At 51.3% G+C, this 25,907-nt stretch overlaps 1 protein-coding gene across 17 annotated transcripts in view; it reads left to right on the top strand.

Moving 5' to 3' along the window:
• AFAP1L2 (actin filament associated protein 1 like 2) overlaps positions 1 to 25,907 on the top strand; it is an 87,021-nt gene that overhangs the window by 839 nt on the left and 60,275 nt on the right. The window contains exon 2 of one of the 17 annotated variants that reach the window (XM_059661488.1): positions 5,548 to 5,601. The exons of 15 other annotated variants lie outside the window; for them this stretch is intronic. In XM_059661488.1, the coding sequence (XP_059517471.1) occupies positions 5,548 to 5,601 (54 nt within the window). The remainder of the gene's footprint in view (positions 1 to 5,547; positions 5,602 to 25,907) is intronic. One more of the 17 variants, XM_059661501.1, reaches the window with a different exon arrangement.

The raw sequence follows: 25,907 nt of genomic DNA, 5'->3' as shown, positions 1-25,907 counted from the left end.
CCCAGGGGCGGAGGGCTGGGGTCGGCGTGGCGCAGCTTCTCACCTGTTGGAGGAGCGAGGGCTCGCTTTGCGACTCGCCCCCAAGTCCCGGCCGCCCCAGAACGATGCTGGGGCCGGAGGAGGCCCGAAGGAGGTCGGAACCGTCCGGGGCGGCTTCGGGGCAAAGTTGTTGGAGCTTCTTGCCCGGGCGCCCGCGGGAGTGGAAGGCTCCCTGGGGACCCCGGGAAAGCCTGCGCGCAGATGCACTTGGGAGGAGGGTGGGTGCGCAGCCCCCTCGCACCGGAGGCCGCCCCAACCGTCCCGCAGCTCGGGTAACTGTCTTTCTTCGAGCCCTTCCCCCCCTCACCTGCGCCCCACCCTGTCCAAGCAGGGGAGGGTGCAGGGATTGGGGGCCGAATGGCGTGCCCGGCAGGTGGAGCGCGTGGAGGCGCCCGTGCTAGAGGGCTTAGCCCAGTGCGCAGCTGGACAAGTTTTGGGTTTGGCCCAGGCCCGGGATCTTGGCCAAATCCTGGTGGGCGGGCCGGCCCGGGTTGTGCCCCGTGCCCAGCTCGCACCCGTGCCCTGAGCCCCGGGCTGGCGTCTAGAAGCCTCGGATTGCAGACCTTTTGAAAAGCACTTTGAAGGGCTGCTCGTCAACGGGACGCAGCGGGCGCCGTCTGCCCCCCTTTCTTTTGGGAAAAGCCTCTTGCACTTTCCTTGTCCCGGACTCGTCTCTGCCAAACCTGACAGAGGAAATACTGTTACTATATTTATTTTCCCCTGGGAGAGAGCAAGAAAGGCGAATGCTCAGATTCCCAAGGAATCTCACTCCCAGTAGCTTCTGTTTTCAGAAACGGACAGTAAAGAAACGTTAGGGACTGGCTTGAGTTCCCTGAGAGGCTAGCCCTGTCTTGTGTCTTTTGATTTTCCCATTGATTTTTTTCCTCATCTGAGTCACCTGAGTTACAGGTGAGGGCGAAAGACCTAAATTGTAGACAGGGCTTCACGTGTAAAGGCTTAAAGGGCTTTGCCAGGAGCAGGGGAGCCAGCTGCGGTTACAGGGCGAAGTGAGTTGGCAAATTCTTTCTTTCTGTGAACCTCCCTGGAGCCTCTCACAGGTTTCTAACCAGGTGGTGTGTGTGTGTGTGTGTGTGTGTGTGTGTGTGTGTGTGTGTCTGTCTGTCTGTCTCTGTCTCAGATTCTGCCGAGACCATGTCGGTTTTGTGCTCCAATGACTGATGGCGCCCTCACCTAGTCCTCTCAGAACCCTGGAGGAAGCCCCAGTCCCACTCCTTATAGAATGCCTGTTTGCTGCTCCCTCCCCATTCTGCCTCCCCTGCCCTTTGGGAGGGACCCTCCGAGGGAACTCAGGACTTGAGAGGCCCCCTGATGGAAAGTGGGGTCCCCTGGGGTCCCCTCCAGCTCGGGATCTGCCATTCCTGAATGGTGTTAGGTCCAGGTTGCAAGCTACTCTCTCAAATCAGCTTATTCATCCTTCTAAGTTAGGGTACATCTGGGGTCTTCTGCCCAGTTATTATCAGAAGGTTTTTGTATTACCAGCTTTGGACTTGGCCCTTGACCTGAGAAAGGCTTCATCCTTATCTTTTCCTCTTGAGAGCTTAAAAGCCTCCTACCCTGGAAGTTAGGGGCGCTTTGCCAACTGAGGGAGACTTCCTTTCCAGTTCAGAGCGTTGATGTTTTGGGTAACACATGTATCTGCCTCATCATTTTGCAATAAATCAGACGCAGAGTGCTAAGTAGCTGCATTGGAGAATTATCTGAATTGCAGGGGCTAATCTAGCTCATCTTTCGGTGTTTGATTCGAGAAAAAGCTCCACTTCAAGTCTCCTGGTGAATGCTACCAATATGTTTACTATACCTGTCAGCCGAGGAATGTGGGGGTTCCCCCGTCCTTGTAAAATTCCCCGTTCTCGTGAGAAGCAGATGAGCTGTGCTTTGAACACTCACTGAATTACAATGTTGGCCTGTGCAAACTAAAGCATGTTGGGCCCAATCTTCAACTAATCAGCACAGCTCTAACTGGAATCTTCGTGTCCTCCTGCTTCTCAGAGATTGAGGCCCGCCCCTTTGCCCCTTTTAAAGGTGAGCTTGGGTAATTATGGAATGACTAGGTATAGTGGCTTAACAACACAGTTCAAAAGAAAAAGCAAGATCAACTAGGGCTCTCAGACATATGTTAAAATTATAAAGAAGAATTCTTATGTGTGATATTTTTAAAATTTGTTATTGGAATGCCTCATTCTATGTGTCTAAATTCCCAACTTTGAGCTCTCCCCACTCCCAAGTAAGCAGAATGCCTCAGCACTGTCTTCAGATTCTCAAGATGTTTTCTCTTAATTTGTAAATCTTTTTTTAAAAAAATATATTTTATTGATTTTTTTTACAGAGAGGAAGGGACAGGGATAGAGAGTTAGAAACATCGATGAGAGAGAAACATCGATCAGCTGCCTCCTGCACACCTCCCACTGGGGATGTGCCCGCAAACAAGGTACATGTCCTTGACCGGAATCGAACCTGGGACCCTTCAGTCCTCAGGCTGAGGCTCTATCCACTGAGCCAAACCGGCCAGGGCTTAATTTGTAAATCTTATCAAGCAGTTGATGTAGGAGAAATTATTTTCCATTTCCCTAGCCTGCATGTTACATATTCAAAACTAGCCTGTTATTTGTAGGCTCTGGCTTGATTTTCCATGGTTTTGTAGCATCTCAAGAGATGTCTGGAGCTAAAGGATGGTGGGAATATCACCCTGTGTCTACTGCAGAAATATGTCCAGGCGTTGTCCCCACTCTTTCTAAGCCAGTGGTTCTCAACCTTCTGGCCCTTTACATACAGTTCCTCATGTTGTGACCCAACCATAAAATTATTTTCGTTGCTACTTCATAACTGTCATGTTGCTACTGTTATGAATCGTCATGCAAATATCTGATATGCAGGATGGTCTTAGGTGACCCCTGTGAAAGGGGTCGTTCGACCGCCGAAGGAGTCGCGACCCACAGGTTGAGAACCGCTGTTCTAAGCCATTCTACTGGCCAGCCGCGGCTTCTCAATCAAAAGCAGGGATGGGAGTGTCTTCCCAGGGAGTTGTCGTTACAAGTGATGGTAGCGTTGCTGCATCTTGTTTGTGAATCTGTCTGGCGTTGTGTAAGCCGTGCTAAGTTCTACCGGGCGCCTGGAGAAGATTCCTCTCCTTGGATGTTTACATACTTGTGACTCTCCTAAGGGCATCCTTGCCTGGCTGCGTGAGCCCATTGGCTGGACACGCCATGTGGTCGAGGATTCTGGTTCCTGCTGCTCTTCCAGCTGGTGAGCGTGTCCAGGGCCAGAAGTGACTGACCTGCTGAGGATTGCACTGGGAACGTCCGCGCCGAAGCTTCCTGAGATTGCGTCACTCTTGGCTCCAGACACGCAGGGTGGAGAGAGTCCCTTGGATTTGCATCCCCTGTGTTTTTGTTTCTGAGCTGGAGCACCTGACTCCCAGGAGAGGGCAGGCAGTCTTAGGGTGCTGCAAGGTAGAGGTGAGCGGTGGAGCGGCCAGCCAGCGAAAATACGAAAATACGTGGAAGCTTATGTGGGGTGAAATCTGTGGTCAGGAAGGCCTGAAAAAGAAAAGCCGCGGAAAGAGTAAGAGGCTGGTTGATAATATTCATTTTCCCTGCAGGGGGCTTGTGTGTTCTCTTGTGTCTCCACACTTAGGAGCCCAGGTTTTTCCCTGTTGAAGTTCTAGTGGTTCTTAAACTTAGCCACACCTGGGACTCCTCCGGGGTGCTTAACATGGATGTAGACATTCTGAGTTCATTAGTCTTAGGCATTCGAGTTTGTAAAAGTCCCCAGGTGAGTTTAATGTGTAGCCGAAGTTGAGAACCATTGGGGAAAAAGATAAGTAATTACATACACACCTTCCTCACCTGGAAAATTAAAAGCAAGTGGGGAGTGAAATGGACCCTCCCCCCCCAACTCCCCCCTCCTCCCACAACCACGTGCCCACATGGTGTGTGCCACAACCAAAGCTTGTGATCCCCGCAGAAAACCGAATGTTATGCACCTTAAGCTATTATGGGCTTTAGAAGACTGTGGGAAACACTGCTTTAAAACAATCTCAAATGTGATGCTTCAGACTCCTAGGCTCAGGGCTCGCTCATGATTGTACTTGACCTTGAGCCTTCCTGACTTTGAAGCTCTTTGTGTGGGAGCCCTTGATGCTTTGGCAGTGAAATAGTCTGAAACAGAAATTCGGAGGGGTCACCTTTGGTGCGACTGGCCAGGCAGGGCGGGGGCATTCTTTGGGCCCTTCCCCTCTTCCGAAGGGGCAGGAGCTCTGGGAACTGGGCTGGCTCCCAGCACACAGGGCCAGGAGGGGCCAACGAGCTTCAAAGCTGAGGGAGCTGTGCCAGTTTTCTTCCCAGCCCCTTTCATGATGGGAAATGTGTCTCTAAAGACTTCTGTCACTCAGAGAAGGGAGACTTTCCGCAAGCTAAGGAGGGTGGCGCGCCTGCCCAGAGCCCAGACGGAGATGTCGGGGAGCATTGACGGAGCAAGGAGGAAAACAGTGGCTTCGGAACCAGGAGACCTACATGTTCTGTTTCCCTGGGCCAATCACTGAGCTCTCCCGGCCTCAGTTTCCCCATCTAGAAACCAGCCTCCAGTGTTTGTCTACTTGATTTCCTGAGCACTCGTCGATGCTGGGTGCTCTGTGGTCGCTGTGGGCTCTCTGCAGGGAGGAGGCGGTCTGAAGCGAGGGAGGGAAGTGAGGGAGGGAATGTGGGTAGCCCAACAAAGGTCAGTTTAGAATTGTGACTCTTATAAATAAAAGCAATTTCCTGCTGAGAGCAGAGAGCAGCAGCCTTAGTGGGAAGGCGAATGCCATCGGCCGTGCCAGGAATTTGTTTCTCAAGGACTTTTGTAGGAACATATCTCCAAAGAGCCACCCTCTGGAACACTCCCATTTGAGAGATAGATCAGCTAAGGCCTAAGGAGATTAAGCGAGAACTCAGAAAGTCAGAAACAGGATGGAAGAATTCTGAAAATTGAGTTTCTTTAAAGGGTAGAATTCTGGGGTTTATTTTAGAAAAAGTGCTCAAAGCCATTTCAGACTCATGTCTTAGCGCCTCAATCTTCAGGACTGAGCCCCCATGCCTCCTCTTCCAGGAAGCCCCCCTGTGTTTCTCTGTCTTCTCCCGCAACGTTAGATATAGCTTCATCCGTGCCTGTCACACTGTAGGTACTTACCAAGTATTTGTTGAATCAATGTCGCGTTGTCATATATATATATGCTTCCCCTGTTAGATTGAACTCCTTCCAGATGGGGGTCTTGTCTTTCTCCTCCAAGGGTCCTTCCCCCCAGCCCCTGGGACACGATTGGGGAATGAATGAATGAATGAATGAATGAATGAATGACAGGGAGTGGCACTACGTATCCTCCCAAGCTCTGGCCCTGGAGAGCAGTGGAATCTTACCCAAAGGGAAATGAAGCACCATCTCAAAGCCACATTCCAGAAGCGGAGATGCCCCGAGCCTTCCCGACTTGAGCCTTATTTCTGTCTGTTCCAGCACAGGGGTGTTGCTGTCTGGTGGTACAGAGAAGGATCCTGCAGGTTTCTGCTTGTGAGTATGAGCCTGCCTGTGCCCTCTGCAGCAGCTCATCTGGCCTCCAGGGCTCCCGAGGGTACAGACCTAGCTGTGCCCACGCTCTGGATGGAAGGCTGAGGGATCTCATGGAGCCAGGGGCCGGCCTGGGCACTCCGGGGCTCGGGGTGGCTAATCTAGCCTTTGCCACTAACTCGCTGTGCGACCTTGGGCAAGTCAATTAATCTCTCGGGCTTTGTCTCCTCATCTGTCCACATGAGGATAATGATTACTAACCTGCTGCACTGGCTGCTTGGTGGAATACCTCGTCAGAGCTACTGGTATTACTGTGAGGAAAGACAATGTTCAGTTAACTCGGAGGCTGATGCTCTGAAACGCCTGTGACATGGTTCTGACCCCACCAGTTTCTGCCTTCTTGGGGTGGGGGTGGCGGGGTGGTCCTCACAGTTAATTTGGGCACCAGCTGTGGCCATCACGTGCTTTTCGAAGCTCCTGGGAGCTCTGAGTTGAGGATGCTCCGCCTGTTCCCAGGAAGCCTCGCTCCTCAGAGAGAGAGAGCATCCATGCATCGTCCCTGGGGCTTCCCGCGGATGTCAGTGGAAAGGAGATGGGTGAGGAAGTGCTCGCTCCTAAGCCTTCTGCCTGGAGCCACATCCTGGCCCTGCCCAACTTTTCTTTGATGTCGCAGGAAGTTTATATAGGAGAGACCCTGACATTCTCACAAGAACTTCAAGCTCTTCACTAATTTTGTATCACTGGGCTCTCACCTTCTCCCGAGTGAGTCTCAAAACAAACGGGCCAGAAACCCCATGGAGAGGAAAGAGTAGGAAGAACGTATAGAAAACGTAGGAGCCGGCACTGCCCTGCATACACGGCATGAGGCGGGTGTGAAAAACAGAATGAGCCCAGGGTGTCAGACATTAGGGAGGAGTGGGGAGTGGCGCCGAAAGCAGCGGAGGCTCTGCTGTTGTTCTAAACAGACCCCCTAGTTCTCCCCTCACTTCCGTGAGCCCCGCCCAGGGACTTCAGGGACAGCTGCCGGCCTGGGCCTGGTGGAGTGCCCCGAGCTCTCAACCAGCAGCTCACAGATCACCCCGGGGACTAAACCGAGAGAGGAGAGTCAGCTGTCCGTCCGCTCAGCCAGAGCCACCTGCTGCTGGCCAGGCGGCCTCTCAGAGGCAGCTTTTCCAAGGAGGGTGGCCGGGCCATCGCCGTTTGCCCGGGACTTGCCTGGTTTTCCACTGACAGTCCCGCATCCCCGGAACCCCCTTAGTCCTGGGCAGACAGAGATGGCTGGTCCCCGCCTTCGCAGGCCTCCGCTTTATGAAAAGGCCCAGATCAAGAATTTGTTTTCTCCGTCGCCGCCGCGATGACCTGGAGCCAGTCAGCTAGTCTCTTTGTCGCGAAAGCGAAAGACGTAGAGCCTCACAGTGGGTAGCCTACCGCGGGTGATGCACACCAGGATGTTAGGTGAAAACAGCCGGACGCAAAGCCTGCACACTGCACGGTGCCACGTGTGCAGCTTTCTGGGAAAAGCCACGCCGTAGGGAAAGAACAGAGGCCCGCCGTGGCTGAGGCTGAGGGTGGACGAAGGGGCTGACCACAGAGGGGCACCGGGGAGACTTGGAGGATGATAGAAACCTTTCGTTTTTGAATCTTTAAGGCAGTGGCGGCCACAGAGCCCTGAGTACGTAGGAAAACTCAGAACTGTGCAATTAATGGGGCTCCCCTTCCCCGTGTGTAAATTGTACCCCCAGAAACCTGGGTTTAAAACAGACCCCAGTAGCTGGTGATGCTGTGGTAGAAGGTGAGGACTCCATGCAGCACGCACGTGGCCATCCCAGCTGTAAACAGAGCCTGAGGCCTTGGTGTGGCCATGCCGGCAGCGATCTGGGGTGCAGCGAGAGGGGGAGGTATTTTGGTACAAAGCAAAAAGACTGACTGCTCGATGGCATCTTCAATGCGGGGCACTTGTCCGTTAGGCACACGTGGTGTGATGGTGGAGGCTCTCGGTCCACTTAGAGAAATAGATGGTTCTCTTACAACCCAGGCAGCTGCGGAGCCCGGGAGAGCCATGCACAGGGAGGCCTTAGCTCCAGCTCCCTCCCGGGCACTCTGCTTCTGCACACGCAGGCATCTCATGTATTGACGGTGGCAGCCTTTCTGCTCATCTTCTCTCCCCTTCCCCCCCCCGCTCCCGCCTTCCAACAACGAAGTTACTGCATTGAAATTGAGAACCCGAGTCTGCACCATGCTGTTGCCTGGCTGACGTTTTGTGTCTGGCAGTCTGACTATGCTAGCTAGCTGGGACTGATTTTGAGAGGGAGGAACCCATGATTTAGCAAAATAACACACCTCGGACCACGTGGCGCAAGGCATCAGCCCTCCTGCTTCCAGGCAGAGGCACCAGCCCTGCTGCACCTGTCCGGGAGATGGGACGTGGAATCCGAGGACAAGGAAGGGTGGTCCCAGTGGAATCTGAAGATCTTGGTGGTTTCCGTTTAAAAAGGAAAAAATACCCAGGTGGCATTGGCTTTTCAGGGGACCTGGGGGAACTGTGACCCGGAGAGCTGGACTTGTCTTCCCATCTTCCTTAAGTGCAGCTTGTTAGAAGGGCGTAGACCTTCTATCCACGAGGACCGTGTGGGCCCGGATCGCTTTCAACCAGGAATCGCGCAGAATTTCACACGCGCAACTCTTCTTCGTTGCAAACAAGTCACTCGTCGTCACTCATAAAAGCAGGTCCACTCCACCTCTTCTTGGGGATTCAGGAAGACGTGCAGAGTAGTAGCTGGTGCAGCCCTTAGTTCTAAATGGTCTCAGCTTTGTGGGGAGGACATGGAGGTGCGAGGGGAGGCAAGAAGTACTTTTTGTGCCTATTCGAAATGCAACTTCCCTGGTGCCCAGCCAGGCCTGGCTTGTGGATGGTCCACCTCGGAAGGGCCATCCTGAGGGCGCACTCCTCATTGGAGGGCAAGGATGGGAGGGCTGCGGAGGAGTGCACAGGCGGGGAAATTCCAGACACGCCCGTTTTCTACCTGGGCAGCAGACTGTCGCCACCATCTCCCAGGACCACCCTGGCACGTTGGCATCCTCTGGGGCCTGAGGACTGTCTTCGCCTTCCTGTGAGACCAACAAGTGGACTCCTGCCATTTCCTTCCATCCTCCACCCCCGTCTTCTCTCCCCCAGTTTTTACACAACAGGATTGATTCATGCGAACTAGATTCAAGTCCGCAGATGGGGGCAGAAGAAGAGATGGTGTTGAATGAGCTTATTGTTGGAGATCTCACTGACTTCTTTTATTGAATACCCGCCGTCCTGGAACATATTGAGCAGATTTACTCAGATTCCAAGAGGGGCCTTTTGGAAGGAACTCTGCCTGGGTGCTCGGTACCCCTGACGTCGGGGCTGGGACTGAACGGGTGGCGAGTTTGCTCGGGGCGCCCCGTCTCCATCTCTATAGTGGTGGGTCTTCTTGGGGGCAGATATTCTCAGTTACAGTCCCAGACTCCTTATGAGCTAGGGATGGTCCCCACCCTACTGCCCTTGGCAGTCAGGCCTTTTGTGGAATTCCCTTCTAGCACATTCTTCGAATAAATAAAGATGGACACCCCATTTGGTGCCACAGTTCACAGAGGGCCCCCCCGTGGCTTCCGCGAGGCACGGATAGAAGAAGATGGGTGACATGGCAGGTCTTGCGCAGAAGCAGCAGGTGTTACCCTCACACCGAGGGCTCGAGTGTCTCATGCGGTGTGGCCGGACCGCGACAGGCACGGAGGAGTTGGGGACATACATGTATTTAGCGTGTTTAGGGGTGAGCTCCCTGCGGTCGGTGGTGTGCAGGCGTGGCTGAAGATCATGGGTGTGTGATGGGCGAGTGTGGTGTCTGGATGGCCACACAGTGGCTGTGGGGCTCAGGTGAGTGGGGCCCTGGGAGCTCCTGAGAGCCTGCAGGCACTGGGGCTGGGAGAGGCTGGTGTCGCGCTGCAGACGGGGGAAGCCTGTCTCTGGCTCACGTCAGTCAGGGCCCAGATGCCCTGGGAGTGAGCCTGTGGGAAAGCAGGTCGGTGGATGACAAGCGCTCACCCAGTGGGAGTACACTAGGGCGCAGGCAGGCTCCCCGGGCAGTTTCCCTCCTCCTCCTCCTGCCCCCCCCCCTCGCTTTCTCCTCTCTCTCATGCACTTATTCATTCTCTCTCTCTCTCTCTCTCTCTCTCTCTCTCTCTCTCTCTCTGTTTTCCTGCCAATTCCGGTCAGGTCTCCTGGGTCTTGAATCTAGGAAAGGGCGCCCTGAGAACCTGAGGCCAGAAAGAGAAAGCCCCCCCTTGACCCCAGGTCCCCGGTGGCCCCGGGCTCTCACTTCCAGTAGCTGAGGCTGGAGTCCTGGCTCCCCCAGGAGGAGCCGATGACCTCGGAGTCCGGGTGGGGAAGCGGGGTTTACGCTCAGCCCGACGAGGAGCCTCGCATTCCCTCTGGAAGAGGAGGCTGAGTGACCCTGTTCGGCGTGGGCCTGCTGCTTCGTCAGGCCCGAGCCAGTGCCACTGCCCCCGGCCACCTTCCCAGCCCGCCTGGCCCGAGCCATGTGCTCACCCTGGGACCCAGCCAGCCATCCTAACGCCCAGAGCAGCCCGGTGTCGCCGTGACTAGGGTTCCCAGGAAAGAGTTCTCCTCTCTCTGATATGGGGGGCCCAGATCTTTGAGGATCTGGCTTCCTCCCCTCTTTGCATCCTGGCAGTCCTCAGCACCGTGCCCTGGAACCTGAGGTGTGGAAGCAGCGGTCCAGGCCCTGCGTGGGGCGCCTCCCCCGCCGGCCCGGCCCCTGATCCCTGGAAACACGCCTCCGGGGGGCCTGGCACCCGCACGGGGGGAGCATGAGAACGCGCCCCAGTTTGGACCGAAGTTCCAAGCACGAAGGCTCAACGTTGACTAAAATAATTTTTTCCCATTGACCTCCTGGCCTCGCAGTGGGCCGGCGTCCATCCCCCGCCCCTCTGATGTGGGCTTGGTGCGGGGAACTGTAAACAGTTCAGGCTGCGAGCGGATCTGCTCCATGAGTTATGGGATCCAGGTGTCGCGCCCCGCGCCATGCACTGCTCCCCCCCAGAGTGGGAACCGTTCTGTTCTCAGAGGGAGAAGCTAGGCTGTTGCTGTTGAGATCAAATCCTTCTGAAGCGTGACTCCCTCCCACGCCCCCACCCCCCAGGTCTCCGCTCAGGACTGAAGGACTCCAGAGCTCCAATTCATTAGTGAATTCTCAGTGTGTGCGTGTGGGTGGGAGGGGGGGGGGCTGCTTCTGACCCCCGAGGTCAGGGCCCCGGGCTCTCACGTGTGCAGGATGGTGCTGTTGATGCTAAGGGCAGCCCAGCAGCCCGTGTTCTCCCTGTGAGAATGTGGGACCCATTTCTCCCGGCAGGAGGGGGGGCTCGGTCCCTGCCAGCCTCGTTCCTCCAGGACAGCCAGGCTCCTGACTCGGGCCTGGCAGCCAAGGGCCACAGGAGGCCTCTAGAGCGAGGAGGCGGCTTTGGGCAGTGGCCTCTCCTCCCCTGGCAGTAGGGTTGGGAGTCATCGCCCCAAATTGGTACTGGGATTGCGTTGGAAAATGCCTTCAGTAGTTTGGAGGGATGTGGGGGGCACAGATCTTGGGCGTCTGGCTTCCTCTCCTCTGTGCATCCTTGCAGCCCTACACGTAGCTAGCCGATGGGCCACGGTGAAGGGGGAGGAAGCTAACAGATAAGTGCATTCGCTTCACAGATACTGGGCATGACGGGGACGCGTGTACGTGTGTGTGTGTGTGTGTGTGTGTGTGTGTGTGTGTGTGTGTGTTTTGGAGGAGAGAAGGTGTTGGCCCGTTTTCTTAAAATATTCCAAAGCTATTTACCTAGTGCCCTTCAAGGATAAAATTGTGCTACAACAAGATTTATTTTTCTGCCCGGGAGCTGAGGCCGCTGGAGGAAGTGGAAGTGCCCAGGCCCTGTGATTGTGAGGGAGTCACTTCCAGATTCCTAGCTTATCGCTGGGTCTCTCTCTGCCCTGACACCTTGACCCCCTGAAGTCTAACTCCTCACTGCACCTCGCACAGCCCCCCTCCCCCCCCATGATGCCTTCCTATTTGGCTGCCTTGTGTCTGTGCATATGGATTTCTTCTCGGGCAGAAAATATAAGGGCAACCTCCTAGCTTGGAGCCAAATATTTTCTACAAACGGCTTTCCTTTCCTTTAAGAAAATGCCCATTATGGAGTGTGAACAGGGTGAGATTCAGGAGGAAACAGCTGCCTGGCGGAGATCCTGGTGGGTCTTGGGTAAGGTTCCGCTGCGTCACCAATGCCTGTATTGGGTGCGTTTCCGGCACAGGCACACCGGGCAGCTGGGAAGTTTGTGGCTGAGAACTTCCATGAAGGCGAGCACAGGTCCAGCCTCCAGCCCAGGCCAGGAAGGGAAGTCTTCATTTCCTTCAGGACAGTGCAGACCTGTCCAACGGATGTCTCTCATCCACCTTGGTAGCTCAACCTGGATGCTCGTGGACCCTTTCTTTCTAGAATATTCTGTCCATGGGCTTTTCTAAGACTTCGACCCCTTGCTACCATAGCTACAGGGAGCCCAGATTTCTTTCTTTTCTTTTTTTTTTCTTTTCTCAGCTTCTCTTTCACTTTTTTTAAAAGTTTTATTGCTTAAAGTATTACAAAGGGTATTACATATGTGTTCTTTTTTTCCCCCCGCCCTTGACAATCCCCCGTCCTCCCCTACCCCCCAGTGTCTTATGTCCATTGGTTATTCTTATATGCATGCATACAAGTCCTTCGGTTGATCTCTTACACCACTCTCTCCTGCCCCCCAACCCTTTCCGGCCTTCCCGCTGCAGTTTGACAATCTGTTTGAGGCAGCTCTGCCTCTGTATCTATTATTGTTCCTAAGTTTATAATGGTCTTTATTATCCATGAATGAGTGAGGTCATGTGGTATTTTTCCTTCATTGACTGGCTTATTTCACTTAGCATAATGCTCTCCAGTTCCATCCATGCCGTTGCAAATGGTAAGAGTTCCTTCTTTTTTACAGCAGCATAGTATTCCATCGTGTAGATGTACCACAGTTTTCTAATCCATTCATCTACTGATGGGCACTTAGGCTGTTTCCAGATCTTAGCTATGGTGAATTGTGCTGCTGCTATGAACATAGGGGTGCATATATCCTTTCTGATTGGTGTTTCTGGTTTCTTGGGATATATTCCTAGAAGAGGGATCACAGGGTCAAATGGGAGTTCCATTTTCAGTTTTTTGAGGAAACTCCATACTGTCTTCCATAGTGGCTGCACCAGTCTGCATTCCCACCAGCAGTGCACGAGTGTTCCGTTTTCTCCACATCCTCTCCAGCACTTATCGTTTGTTGATGATAGCCAGTCTGACAGGTGTGAGATGGTACCTCATTGTTGTTTTGATTTGCATCTCTCGGATGATTAGTGACTTTGAGCATGTTTTCATATGTCTCTTGGCTTTCTGAATGTCCTCTTTTGAAAGGTGTCTATTTAGGTCCTTTGCCCATTTTTTGATTGGATTGTTTATCTTCCTTTTGTTAAGTTGTATGAGTTCCCTATAAATTTTGGAGATTAGGCCCTTATCAGATATGACATTGGCAAATATGTTTTCCCACGCTGTGGGTTTTCTTGTTGTTTTGTTGATGGTTTCTTTTGCTGTGCAGAAGCTTTTTATTTTGATGTAGTCCCATTTGTTCATTTTCTCTTTAGTTTCAAGTGCCCTAGGAGCTGTATCAGTGAAGAAATTGCTTCGGCATATGTCTGAGATTTTGTTGCCTTTGGATTCTTCTAGAATTTTTATGGTTTCCCGGCGTACATTTAAGTCCTTTATCCATTTTGAGTTTATTTTTGTGTATGGTGTAAGTTGGTGGTCTAGTTTCATTTTCTTGCATATATCTGTCCAATTTTCCCAACACTATTTATTGAAGAGACTATCTTGGCTCCATTGTATGTTCTTGCCTCCTTTGTCAAATATTAATTGAGCATATTGGCTCGGGCCGATTTCGAGCCCAGATTTCTTAAGGCCCCTGAAGGAGGCCCTCTTCCTTGAATGTCAGTGGTGTTGAGGCCAACTCGCCAGTGGCTGTGGGCAGAGCAAGGAACCATGCCACCCCCTTGTGCTGGAGAAAATCTGAGCTCCTTCTCCCCCCTGGCCCGGCCCTGGTTGTCCAGAATCTGTGGTATCCCTCACTCCCATCTGTGCCCCAGCCAGACTGGGTTCCTTGTGGTTTCCTGAACTGGACTTTTGCATGTACCATTCTATTGGTCTAGAACAGCGGTTCTCAACCTGTGGGTCGCGACCCCTTTGGCGGGTCACAGGGGTCGCCTAAGACCATCCTGCATATCAGATATTTACATGACGATTCATAACAGTAGCAACATGACAGTTATGAAGTAGCAACGAAAATAATTTTATGGTTGGGTCACAGCATGAGGAACTGTATTTAAAGGGCCAGAGGTTGAGAACCACTGGTCTAGAATGTTCTCCCCTCAGGGGCTGCTTGCCAAGCTTATCTGTCAAGTCTCACTCAACCTTGACTTGGCCCCCTGAACTTTTAACCCTTCACTGCACCTTGCACCGCCCTCCGTGGTCATGATCATTGTGTCCATGTTATCGTTGATGGAAAGTCTGTGTTCCCAGGAGTCTGTGAGCTCCTTAAGGGTCAAAAGCCATCATTATTCTTTGCATCTGCAGCCCGGACTCTGTGGACTTGTGTGACTGAGAAATGGTTGCTGTCCGGAGGTTTTCTCAGAGTTTGATGGCAGCAAAGTTAAGGGCTTCTGTCCACCAGTGGACACCCTGACCAAGTTACTAGACAGCTGTCAGAAAGGAGAGAGAAGTGTGCAATGTCTAAAACCTTCAAGGGGTCAACACTGAGAATATCCAGGGAACCAGCCAGAAAGAGACAGACATCTCGATTGAAAAGATGAATAAAGGACAGGGGTGGGAGAGGACCTTTCTAACATGTACTTCTTCGCTTGTAAGTGTTTCTGCTCCATGCGTCCTGCTTTATGAATTTTTAATGGCTATACGGTAAACGCTATTGTCAGTGGCCTGTTCTTGCCTTTCAGTCGGCACTGTGTCTTAAAGAGCCATCTATGTTGTGGGCTGCCATCTAATCCATTGTTTCTTACTGGTGCCTAATTCGCCAGGATGTGCATCTGCCGCCACAGTTCACCGGGTCACTCCCCCAGGTGACACTGGACCCCCCCCCCCCCGGCTCTCCACCGCCGCAGACAGTGCTGCCAGGGTTATGCTCAACCCCACCCCGTGTGGACCCATGCGGACACTTGGGCAGCTTGCAGCCTCTCGCTCTCCCAGCCGACGGGCTGGTGGCTTGGGCTGGCTTGTCTCTGAGGACCTAAGGAGCCCAGGCGTTGCTGCAGGTGCTCCTTAGCTGCTGACCGGGAGGCGCTTCTCTCAGAAGGCAGGTGTCAGGCTCCCGGCTGAGTCTGTCTTGTTGCCCACATCGGGTAGTGGCCCTGTTCGCAGGCTCAGCAGCAGCGGCCCTCTCCTGGATGTTTTATGTGCACCATCTCGTTTAATCCTGAGAGATCTGGAGAGGTGGTGGTGAGAACTCTCACCGCCCACCGGGTCCCTGCGGCCTCCCCAGGGGGGAGCGGAGTACTCTGCTCGGGAGGGTTCTGGTAGGAAAAGCATCTCAGGATCTCCCGGTGACATTCTTGGCACTGCTTCCTGGGAGAAGTCCCCTGGAATGCAGGGACGTGTCCCCCTGAGCTGGTCTGAGCTCCGAATGTTACTGAAAGGCTTCCCAAAGCTTTCCTCACAGACACGTTCATTTTCTCCCAGGCCAGCAGAATCGGGACTGGGCCTGGGAGAGGGGAGGCAGGAGTCAGCCATCAGTATTATTCTCCTTATTCTGTGAATGGAGAGAATTGAGGCGAGAGGCAGACCAAGCAAAAGCTCACAGCCCATCCAGCAGGATTCAGAACCGGCTTCATAGGGCTCTGGAGCTCATTCTGTTGCCTGGTCTAGCCTGATCGAGCTAGACCTGATCTCCACCCTCAGATGGCTTCAAACTTGACCTGCAGCCCCATTTGAATCTGAGGTTAAGTAGGATGGTGAGTCCATTGGCTGCAGTCCCGCCATCTTGGTGCATCCCTTTGGGATGGGAGGAGGATTCCCCAACATTGCCGACAGCTGAGGCTGTCTGTGAGGAGAGCCTTGGCCGGATGACATAACCTTCTCTGTGTGCCTGGGTTTTGGGTGTCCCTGCTCCCCGTTTTGTCCCCAGCTGGCCCAGCCAGGCCTTTGCTCATGTTGTTGTTTATGACCAGCAACATGTTCCCACCCCTTTCGCCCTTCCCAGTCACACCCACCTTCATCCACTGCCCCCTCCTCCGGGAGGCCAGCTTTCATTGATCACATGAGGCCCTCGCTGCTCATACTCCAGGTCCCAGTCAGCACCCCTGTATCTGTTCCTTGTATCCATTCTTGTCCCCATGGCTAGCTTTATGGCCCCTAAAATGCACAGCGGAGTGTTGGGTCCCCAGACAGGCATTTACTTTGTTCCTGGTAATTCCCAGGAGTTTCTGTCCCGTTTCCCAACTGCCTCTTTCAGCCGGACCTTCAGCCTTCCCAAGCCCCTGCTGAGTGTGGGCCTGGTGCTGCTGTGTGCACGTGGCATGCGGGGGGCAGACATGGCTGGCCCCTGGCTGCCTGGCATGGTTCCCATGACCTGGGCCCTTCTCCCAGGGGGCCTGGCGATGGGTGTTTAACCAGAAGGCCCTTGTTTGCTGGCGGGCACCCATGATGCTTCGTGTGCTGTGTGATTAGTGAGCTGATCGGAGACTGGCTTGGCAGGGGGAAGGTGAGCATGTCCCTCGTGTCTCACAGTTTGGAAGAGATAAGTGAGGATGTTCTCACTCGGAAAATAAATCTCACCGCAGGCAGCGTTCGGCCACACGCCATTTGAGCCCAACAGCTGTCTCTCATTTGTTGGCAAATGTTCCGGGTGATGAATGTCCCCCGTCCACGCTCACAGCCGTCCCTAAATGGAGGCTTTGGACAAGTGTTGGGGGGACAATGGCCCTTCTCAGAGGGCTCTCAGCAGACGCTCCCAGTGAAGTTGGCTCATCACTTGGAGCTGGGTCAAGACCAGGGACAAGGTGCCATTGATTCGGCAAGGAAGGCACCACGCAGCCGCGGAGACGGGCTGAAGGTAGCCAGAAGCAGCGAGAAGGGTGGGCTTCTGGGAAAAACCCTGAATAACCCGAGTGAACGATTCCGCCTCAAAGCGGTGTCTTCTGGAAGCCGACTTCCGGGACGCTGGCCCCTCCTCTTGACACTTTTGCAAAACCCTTTGCAGCCATGATGGGATTATCGGGTTTTGGAGGGCCTAGTCGTCCTGGGGCAGAGCGTGTTGCCACATCCAGTGCTGTTGAATGGATGAAACTGTTGAGCCTGAGAGAGATGAAGGCTAGACACCTGGGACCTGAACTTGGCCCTGATCTCCTGGCCTGAATCTGCTTCATTCTTCCTATGACCGGGTGGGAGGGGATAGATGAGGGACTGATGAGGCGAGATGAGCTGGGGAGGTGGGTAGAGCCACGGGGGGGCTTCTGTCCTCAGAGCTACGCTGCAGTGGGAGCAGGTGTCTCCGTGCCCTCAGCCCCAGGCCAGGCGGTCAAGTCCGGCTTCCGGCAAGTTCTGCTTGCTGACATCCTTCCTCCCTGGTTGTGTCTCCTCTGACTTCCCGGGACAAAGATCCAAGGTCAGGTTGCTAAGCTGGTAGGGCCCAACCTGGCAAACTCAGTTTTCCTTTCTCCCTTTACTTTTGTCCGCCTCAATAGAGTTATTTTAAATAATTTAAAATAGCATAAACAACAGCGACACATTCCAAATTGCTATTTCACTCTGTAAAGAATTCAGTGCAGCAATTTTACATCTATTTTTATAGCAAAAATCGTACATGCTTATTATAAAATATGCACACGTAGCAAAAATTTCGAACATGGGAATGTCATAATCCTTCGAATTCCACCCTCTGTCATGATAATATCTGTCAAGGATATATTTGTCTAAATATTTCCCCTCCTCTCTGCCATGCTCCCAACTCCCTTTCCGCCCTCTTTTCTCTCCTTCCCTCCCTTCCTCTCTCCCTCCTGCCCTCGCTGCCTCCTTCTCTCTCTTCCTCCCTGCCTGCCTTTTCTTCCCTTCACCCTTCCTCTTCTCTCCAACCCCCTCTGATCCTTTTCCCTCTTCTTTCCAACCCCCACGGTGTAAAAACCAAAAGGGTACAGTAAAAAGTAAGCCCCCTCAGGCCCTGCTCACTCTTTCCCTTGCCCCAGCTTATTCTGTAGCCTTCAAATAATAATAATATAATAATAATAATAATAATAATAATCCGTGCGTCAGCAGCCACATGTGTGTCACTTCCCCTCCTCCCTTCAAATGGAGCATGCTCACTGGTCACCCTGCTATTTAAGTTAAGCTGTTTCTTCGAGCTCATTCCTGATAGACCTGCTGCATTCGCTGTGATGGGCATGCTCAGTCTCTCCTTTCGATAGAGACGGCATCATTCATGTAATTTAAGTGGCATTGACGTTTCCCCCAGCCCTTTGCTGTGACGAACATTGCCACCGCGAATTTCATTTCAGACACATGAGGGCCAACTGGAGCATACGCTCTCAGGAGTGGGATGGCGGGGGTTAAGGATATGGGCACGCACGGTTTGATTAGATAGTGCTGAAATGCCCTTCTGGAAAGTTAGATCCTTTTTCTCTCGTCAGCAAAATGTCAAGAGCGTCTGTTTCCCTGCACACTCGTCAACACAATATATCATTACATTTTCTCATCTCTGCTCATTGGAGTTGGCAAAGGCAGCTCTTTATGTCTCGCTCTTATTGTAAGTGCAGTTGGACACCTTTTCAAATCTATGAAAGTCATTGTGTTTGCGTGTGTGTATATATGTGTGTGTCTCAAAAAATGTGTCCCGAGAAAACGTGACAGCGATAGCCCTTTAACAGCTGATAACTCAATTTTGAAAGTGAGTTGTGTATTTTAATAAACACTGCCTTTATTCAAAATATGGGTATACACTTTTTGGGGACAACATATCGTGTTCATATGCATTATCCATTTTTCTATTGGATTGTTGGTCTTTTAAAATTAATTTTGTTGGTGCTTATTATCTGCAAAGGAAATCTGGATATGAGTTGCAAATCCTCCGCCCCCCACAGTGTCTTATCTTTTCTTGATTTTATGTTTATTTTCCCAAAGTAGGATCTGTGTGTGTGTGTGTGTGTGTGTGTGCGCGCACGCTATCAAATCTGTCTCCTTTTATGGCTCTAGGTTTTGCTGATACTTAGAAAGTCTTTCCCTAAAACTACACTTAAAAAAAAACTTTTTTCCTTTTCTTTTCTTAAAAACAGCTTTATCGAGCTATCATCACATATGACAGAGTTCACCATTCAAAGTGTGCAGTTCCGTTTTTAGTGTAGTCACCAGTATGTGCACCCACGGCCACACCCATTTTAGGTTTTCATCCTCCGCTCACACCCTGCCCCCCAGGCCCAAGCAACCACTCATTTCCCGTCTCTATGGATTTCCCTCTCTGGACTTTCATCCGATCAGAATCACATAATATATAGACTCTTGTGATTGGCTGCTTTATTGGCATGTTTCTGAGGTTTAGTCCAAGCTGTAGCAAGTTACCAGTACTTCATTTCTTTTTATGGCCAAATAATATTCCATGGTATGTATAAACACAGACATAATATACCTTGTTTATCCATTCATCTGTTGTTGTTTCCACTTTTTGGCTCTTGTGAATAATGATATGAACATTTGCAAACAAGTTTGGGGGTCGTCCTAAGTTTTTATTTCTCTTGGTTATACACCTAGGAGTGGAATTTCTGGGTCATGTGGTAACTGTGTTTCATCATTTGAAGAACTGCCAAACTGTGTTCCAAAGTGACTGTGGCATGTTACATCTCCACCAGCTGTTTTCTTCTAGTACATTTGTGATCTCTTTTTTTCATGTTTTAAGTTTTTGAACAATCGGAAATTCTTCATAAGATATGTCATAGGGCCCTAACCAGTTTGGCTCAGTGGATAGAGCGTCGGCCTGTGGACTGAAAGGTCCCAGGTTCGATTCCGGTCAAGGGCATGTACCTGGGTTGCGGGCACATCCCCAGTAGGGGGTGTGTAGGAGGCAGCTGATGGATGCTTCTCTCTCATTGATGTTTCTAACTCTCTATCCCTCTCCCTTCCTCTCTAAAAAAATGAATAAAATATATTTTTAAAAAAGATATGTCATAGGGGTCTATATGTGTATTTTTCCATATGGTTTCGTCATCGTACCCACAGTGTTTTTCAATAATCTGTCTTTTTCTCCATGTCTGTATCATAAATGAAATCACTGTATATACTAGGGCCTCTTCTGTATATCCTAGTGTTTTTCCGTGATCTGTTGGTTCAATCAGATGCCATTACAATGCTGCTTTAATTTTTGTAACTTTGTGACATGTTCCCTCACTTTTAATTTGTAAAAGAAAAGAAAAGAAAAAAAAAAAGCGCTCATCACCCACATCATTAGACTTATCTGTATATGGTGCAGGGTTAGAGAGTGTGCAGTCAAATGCAACATTGTTCCTACCATCTAGAAACCTAGTAAATACAGCTCTGTGAGAGAGAAACATCCATCTGTTGCCTCCCATATGCACCCCGACTGGGGATCGAACTCGCAACCTGGGTATGTGCCCTGACCAAGAATGGAACCCACAACCCTTGGGTACACGGGACAGCATTCAGCCAACTGAGCCACACTGGCCAGGGCGTGAATAAAATTCTCATTGCCATACCCTCTAAAAACCACTCTATATACATTGTCTTATTTCACCTTACAGTTCTATCAGGGTAGGTTGAGCTTTTCATTCCCATTGTGGACACGAGGAAACCGAGGCTTTGAGACAGACAACCCTGAGACAGAAAGAAGACAGACAGGTGGTCTTTCAAAAAAGGTTGAGTCAGATGCTCTTGGGTGCCTCGTGGAGAAAATGCCAGGGCACGGTGGTGGGAGACTCCACTTGGGTCTTCCCTGGAGCCAGGGTCTGCTCCCCAGCAGTGGGGTGACAGCCTCCTTTTCAGGGGAGCCCCACACCTTGGAATGGAAGCCGCTGGGACGTAAATTCAGGCTACGTCGACACTGAGAGCCCAGACAGTGGGGAAGTGGAGTCCTTTGGCTGTGTTCTCTTCCCAGATTGTGTAATTCACATCCCTGCCAGGAACCCAGTTTTGTTTTGCTTTGTTTGTTTTTTTCCCCCTTTGCAAAAGGATAGCAAAAGTATTTGCCACATAAAAACATACAAAGCCCCATAAAGTCCCAACCAATGAAATCATCATCTCTTCCCAAGCAGACTCCCGCCCCTGACCTTGGCTGTCTCCACTCTCCGGGGAGCCGCGAGGCAAGGGAACGGATCGACTCAGGACGAGACCTGCTGAGCGCTCACTTCCTCAGACTTCATCAAACTCTTGGGGCCCGGGGGTTATGGGATTAAGAGGGCGTCACGTGACTGTCCTGGACGCGTTCGCTTGTAGGAATGTGGGAATAAACCCATGCGGAACAAGAAACCTCAAAATGCTTTTGCCTAGAAATAGCAATTAAGAGTGCGATCCAAGTTGCTTCAGTATTTTAGGACTTCCACGAAAGGAGAAAATGTCTGTCTCTTTTTCTCCCTGTCACCCCCCCACCCCCACCCCCCACAAAGACACTTGTTTTATGGGAAATTTTTTCCAATATTTTAACGATTCCACTGGGTGATTGGTGACTGTTCTTGATTTTTGTACTGTGGGAAAATAGTTCGGATGTTTAGGCTGGGTCCGTGTGGCCTGCCTTTGAAGACCTTGGTTTTGCTGACTGTGTCTCAGCACCACCGTGGAGGAGCGGTTACGGGTGATGTGTACCGCATAAGCTGGTATAGTTGGTATAGTCCAGTGATGGCGAACCTTTTGAGCTCGGCGTGTCAGCATTTTGAAAAACCCTAACTTAACTCTGGTGCCGTGTCACATATAGAAATTTTTTGATCTTTGCAACCATAGTAAAACAAAGACTTATATTTTTGATATTAATTTTATATATTTAAATGCCATTTAACAAAGAAAAACCAACAAAAAAAATGAGTTCGTGTGTCACCTCTGACACGCGTGTCATAGGTTCGTCATCACTGGATAGTCCCTTCTCCGACTGGGGATGGGCGAGGGCCAGATTCTTTCGGTTGGGGGGTTCTGGGGCTCTCTGGCCCAGATCCCCTTAGTGATGGCCGATGGTACATTCGTGGCCTTTCACTGGCGGCCAGAACATCCACGCAGGCCTGGAGACTGGGTCCCTTCCGCCATGGGTCCCCTTTGGGGGCTTGTCAGAGGGCAGGGTCTTAGGACACCAGAACATGGAGCCATTGCTTTTCTTCCTCCAGGCCCCTCCTTCCCTTTGGTGCTTTTGGAGCTGATTTCATTTCAGCATCATCTTAGAAGCAGAGGTCTTTCAGCCTCTGAAAGATGGTACCGTTGCAGGAACAGCAAACCAGCGTTGCTGTATGAAGAGAGACCATTTCTCATGCAGAAACCATGGTCCATCTGATTAGAAAACTCACCGACACGCTACGTCTCCTGGCCTCTTGGGGATATCATGAAGACCATGGCAACGCTTTTAACATCTGTTCATAGAACGCTTCTCAGCTTGTCCTGGGAAAGGCTCTGGTGGGAATGTGTGTGTGTTCAGGCCTGGCCTGTATTCCATCCTGGTGTCTCCAAGGTTATCAAGAGGTGAGGATTGATCAATAATAGATACGAGGTTCGGCAGTATGAGACAGAAATTGACTGAAAAGTCCCGTCAGTTCCCCGTATCAGCACAAAGCTAATGCTCACTTTAGAAACATGTGTAGCATGAAAACAAGAAAGAACCGGACGCGGCTGTCCCGTGAGTTGCCTGGATAAGGTGCAGGGGGGTGCTTCTGTTCGTTCTTGGCAGGCAGAGGGTTCCACTCGCAGGTGAGGGACCGCCTGGTGATGGGGACCCTCATTCTGCCGGCCCTCTCTCTCGGCTGGGGCTCTGTTTGTGCTGTGGGAGCCCTCCTTGCCTGAGACAGCACCTCCGAGGTGTGGCACCAGCGAAGGTCCCGGAAAATCACGATTCAGTTTCTCGGGAAGCAACTGCTGAGGAAAGTTGCAGAAAACACATGGGAGCCTTCTACAGACTCTCAGTGTCCCTTTGAAATGGAGGCACCTGTGTGACCCTCCCCCGCAAGCCTCTCAGGCCAGTAGGTCCTCCTTTCTCTGTGCTTCCCCAGCCCTGGGGTCATCGCTCTCTTGCTGAGTTGAAAGGAAGGCGTTTATTTGAGGGCAGAAACGCATCTTATCCATCTTGTGTCTAGGAGAGCATGGGAACTCCATCAACAGTTATTGAATGATTCCATTATCATACAGGGGCAAACCATTCCCTCTATGAACTGCTGTGTTGCCAAGACCTTGGTTCTGTAGATAGCATGGACCGTGGATGTCAAAGTTAAGCCCCCTTGATTATGACGTCTGGCACAGTGTCTGTGGTACAGCAAACGGGCCGTAGATGTTTGTGCCCTTCCTGGCTACCGCTCCACCACACCTTTGTGGGCACGGGGATGGCTTCTTTCCAGGAAGCAGGTCACTGTCCTTGGTTGGACTTCACCCAGCGTCATCCAGTTGACAGATTGTGGTTTGGGACACACTTGATCCTTGCCTTGAGACTGGCCTTGCAGGAGAGTCTTAGAAAAGGACCGTCTCTGCCGGGGTTTCAGATACTCTGTCAAGTGTTCCATCTGCTAAACGTGTGTGATGACTCTTCATGTGCTGGTTAAGGGACGTTCCCAGCGTCTCCCATCTGGTTGTTCGGATGTGTTCTCTGACTGGGGAAGTTGGGGATTAGGGGTGGTTAAGAGGAGGAATAGAAGTGTGATTTAGTCAACTGTGGGCCAAAGGGGATGCTTTCCCTGTGTATTATGACCTTGACTTGTATCACGCCCTCGTGGTAGTTGAAAACACGGAGTGAGCGCCCTTCCCCTTCCCTGCGTTGGGAAGGCAGGTGAAGCATGTGCCGAGCCCAGCCCCCTGGGTCTCTCCACCATCTCGTTCCCATTGGCTCTGTGGGTGGTGACTTCGAGGGAGGCCTGAAAGCCCCAATGGTTTCTCAGTCTCGGGCCGATTCTGCCTGGGTGGTCTTTTATTCTTTCCACGTTTCCCTGTTCTTAAGTCTTCAGTACGTCTACCCCTCGGATAGTGCCGAAGTTGTTTTAATTGAGTGTCCACAGATCTGGATATAACAAGTTCAGCAACGGCATGATCAGGGCCTGAGTTTGCAGTGTCGTTTCAGCCCACGTGATTGTCTCAAAATGCTCTTCCTTGTGGCTTTTGAGGTAGGTAATTGCTGGAATCCTCTTCAAAGAGGCGCTCTGATTGTAGAGGTTCTTCGGCTCTGAGTAGGGGGAAACTGAATACTCTCTACCCTGGGTCTAAGGAAAGTCACACACTGTATATAGGAACCGGTGAAGGTGGCTTACGGGCAAGTCAGATGCTACCATAGCAACGGCATTGGTATCAGAGTTTATTTCTACTACTTAAATGGCATGCATGCCTTCTCTACTCCAAGTTGAAAGTCCCTAAGTGTAGATAATACTTCATTTTTTTTCTGTTACACTCACTACTCCTACCCCGCCTCCACCTCCACCTCCACCTCCACCTCCACCTCCACCAGGTCCGAGCACACGGCCAGGCACATAGTTGGTGCTCCATGTATGCCAGTTTCTTTCACAGGTCAGAGTGCGTGTGCACCAGGGAGTACACACGATCCTCGCTCTGGGAAGTCTCCCGAGCAGAGTTATTGTGTGTGGTTTCTTTAAGAGGGTGACTTGGGGGAGGGGGGCGGGGGTGTATAGAGAGGAACAATACAGCTGTATAGAGAGGAACAATATGGCCATGGCATACTCTCTTGGTCCAAATCCAATTAAATTTTTTTTAAATATATTTTATTGATTTTTTACAGAGAGGGACGGAGAGTTACAAACATCGATGAGAGAGAAACATCGATCAGCTGCCTCCCGCACACTCCCCACTGGGGATGTGCCCGCAACCAAGGTACATGCCCTTGACCAGAATCGAACTTGGGTCCCTTCAGTCCGCTGGCTGACGCTCTATCCACTGAGCCAAACCGGCCAGGGCACTAAGGATTGTTTTGACAAATGAACATTTGCAATTGATTTGATGATAAGGAATACTGAGTTTGAGTTCCAATTAAGCAAAATGTTTTCCCCTCAAAAATAGATTTCCATTTCATTAGTAGATCTGTATTATAAAACACTGTACTCTATTATTTTTTTTGAAAATTTTATTTATTACTTATTTATTGTCTAAAGTTTTACATATGTCTCCTTTTTCCCCACTTGACACCTCCCCCCCCCCCATTCCTACTCCAGGCAAGCCCCACCGCCCCAGGGTCTGTGTCCATTGCTTATGCTAACATGCATGCACACCAGTCCTTTGGTTGCTCTCTAACCGCCTCCCTGCCATTTGTCTCTGGATCTGTTATTATGTTTTTAATTTTGTCAATAGGAAATTTGTGGAGATGCGTGTTTTCTGTTGTCATAGTAGGACCTACATAATATCCTTGACTCTGCCTGTTGGCCTGCTCTAGATTAGGGGCCAGCAGACTTCTGTAAAGGGCAGCAAGCAAACGTTTCAGCATTTGTGGCCACATGATCTGTGTGGCAATGACAGGACCGTGGACGATAGATATGTAAACAAACAGGAGTGGCAGCGTGCCAAAAGGACTATTCATGGACACCGTGGAATTTGCATTTCATGTCATTTTCACGTGTCATGAAGTGTTACTCTTTAGATTTTCTTTCAACTATTTAAAAATATAGAAGGTGGCCCTGACCGGGTAGCTCAGTTGGTTAGAGCACCATCCTGATACACCAAGGTTTCAGGTTCAATCCCCGGTCAGGGCACATTCAAGAATCAACCAATGGACGCATAAGGAAGTGGAACAACGAATCAGTCTCTCCCTCAAATCAATAAAAACAAATAAAAATGTGGAAGCCATTCTTAGCTCGAGGGACGTACAAAAGCAGCTGGTGCATGCCATTTGGCCCGTGGGCCAGAGGTGCCGCCCCCTGTTCTGGAGGATCCGGCAGTAACCCCAGGGATGCCTGATGTGACCAGGTTGGCTCGGATGCCCTCGTGAGCCTGAAGTTACACGAGGCCAGTGACCAATATCCTCGCCGCAGCCACGAGTTCCGCTCCCC

The sequence above is a fragment of the Myotis daubentonii genome, chromosome 13, assembly GCF_963259705.1.
Source record: "Myotis daubentonii chromosome 13, mMyoDau2.1, whole genome shotgun sequence".
Classification (NCBI taxonomy): domain Eukaryota; kingdom Metazoa; phylum Chordata; class Mammalia; order Chiroptera; family Vespertilionidae; genus Myotis; species Myotis daubentonii.
The sequence above is the reverse complement of the archived record's forward strand: the minus strand, read 5'-3'. Positions and strand labels throughout refer to the sequence as shown.